General features: G+C 29.9%; 1 protein-coding gene across 1 annotated transcript in view; it reads right to left on the reverse strand.

Annotated features, from left to right (window-relative positions):
- LOC105617028 (glycine, alanine and asparagine-rich protein) overlaps window positions 1–1,094 on the reverse strand; it is a 5,719-nt gene extending 4,625 nt beyond the window's left edge. The window contains exon 1 of the mRNA XM_012198609.1: window positions 999–1,094. Within this exon, the coding sequence (XP_012053999.1) occupies window positions 999–1,094 (96 nt within the window). The remainder of the gene's footprint in view (window positions 1–998) is intronic.
- Window positions 1,095–1,381: the final 287 nt, after the last annotated feature.

Below are 1,381 nucleotides of genomic sequence, written 5' to 3' on the forward strand. Positions count from 1 at the left end.
AGAGAGAGAGAGAGTATTGATATGCGTTATATCTAGAAATTTCTCATATAATTTTGCAAGCTTGCTTGTGTACTAAATAAAAACACTTATATTAATGGAAGATTGACTTGTGCGTCATTATTTGTCATTTTTTTATATTTCATCTTGTAGTAACATATGCATATTTTACGTAATTGGCTGGGATGTAAGAAATATATGCTCACATTCAATTCAGTTTCATCATCTGTAGCTAGAAGCGGCGTAATAATACCTTTCTCATTCCATTCTGTAAGTTACTCTAACATTTTTGAAGTACATATAATTTTTCGTATATCATAATCAATTATGAGCACCAGATCTCATTTTGATCTTCTTATACTAATATTTCATTTTTACAAAGTTAATTTTACTTTATACTTCAGTATAAGATATAAACTTAATTTAGAATTTCCTCTTTTAGTCTAAGAATAATATCTATCCTAATGAATAGTAATATTTGTACTGACAATATTATTATATAAATGACATTGAGAACCATTTGAAACTCCGAATTATCAACTGTAAATTAATTGGGTACTCGTAGCATGATTAATTTATTAATTAAAGAATTTATATATTTGCCAAAGGTTGACGTCTGTTTGAGATTCCGTTACAGTTTTTGGAACCTGACTAGTGACTCATCATGGACAGATCATTTAATTAACGTTGATCGTTGAATATGTATAACTTGTTGAAAATGACTTCAAAGAGAGTGGAAAGTTCAAGGTTTCGTAATAAAGCTGCGCATCATCTATGATTTTTTATATAAATTAATACTTATGCGCACCTATTTCCGCGCTGTCTCTCATTAGCCTTAATCTTATTGTTATTTATTATTTTAAATGATATATGTTACAAATTATTTCTTTTAATAGATGAGAACTTTGTATCAAAGAAAGATCTTACTCCCATGTATTAAAGAAAATTAGGACGAAGTGAAAGATAACAATGGTGTAACAAAGCAAAAATGTTCTACTCACTGATTCAGACTTTTCTTGTTTTGTATCATCTCTCTGTGGCATTCCGTTAACTAGAGAAATGATAAGTAGGCAGTTAGTTACCACACCAAACGACATCTTTGGGTTTACTGTCGGAGGACTGAGATCGTACGCAGGTAGACAGTGATTTCTCAGACTCACCGGTAGATATTTCTTAGTCACTTGCCACTGGAAGGGATAAACTCGATGAGATCCGTATTCGTTCGGTGAACTGCGAATTCACATGCAATATAATATAAAAATGATACATAGTTCAGATAATTTATCTCGTAAACGTTTAAGATGACTAATTTAATGTAAATGTTTAAGATGAATAATTTAATGAGTTTTTTTTTGTAAAAGTGAATAATAAATGCAAATTTGGA

Source organism: Atta cephalotes (genome assembly GCF_000143395.1).
Source record: "Atta cephalotes unplaced genomic scaffold scaffold00011, whole genome shotgun sequence".
NCBI lineage: Eukaryota > Metazoa > Arthropoda > Insecta > Hymenoptera > Formicidae > Atta > Atta cephalotes.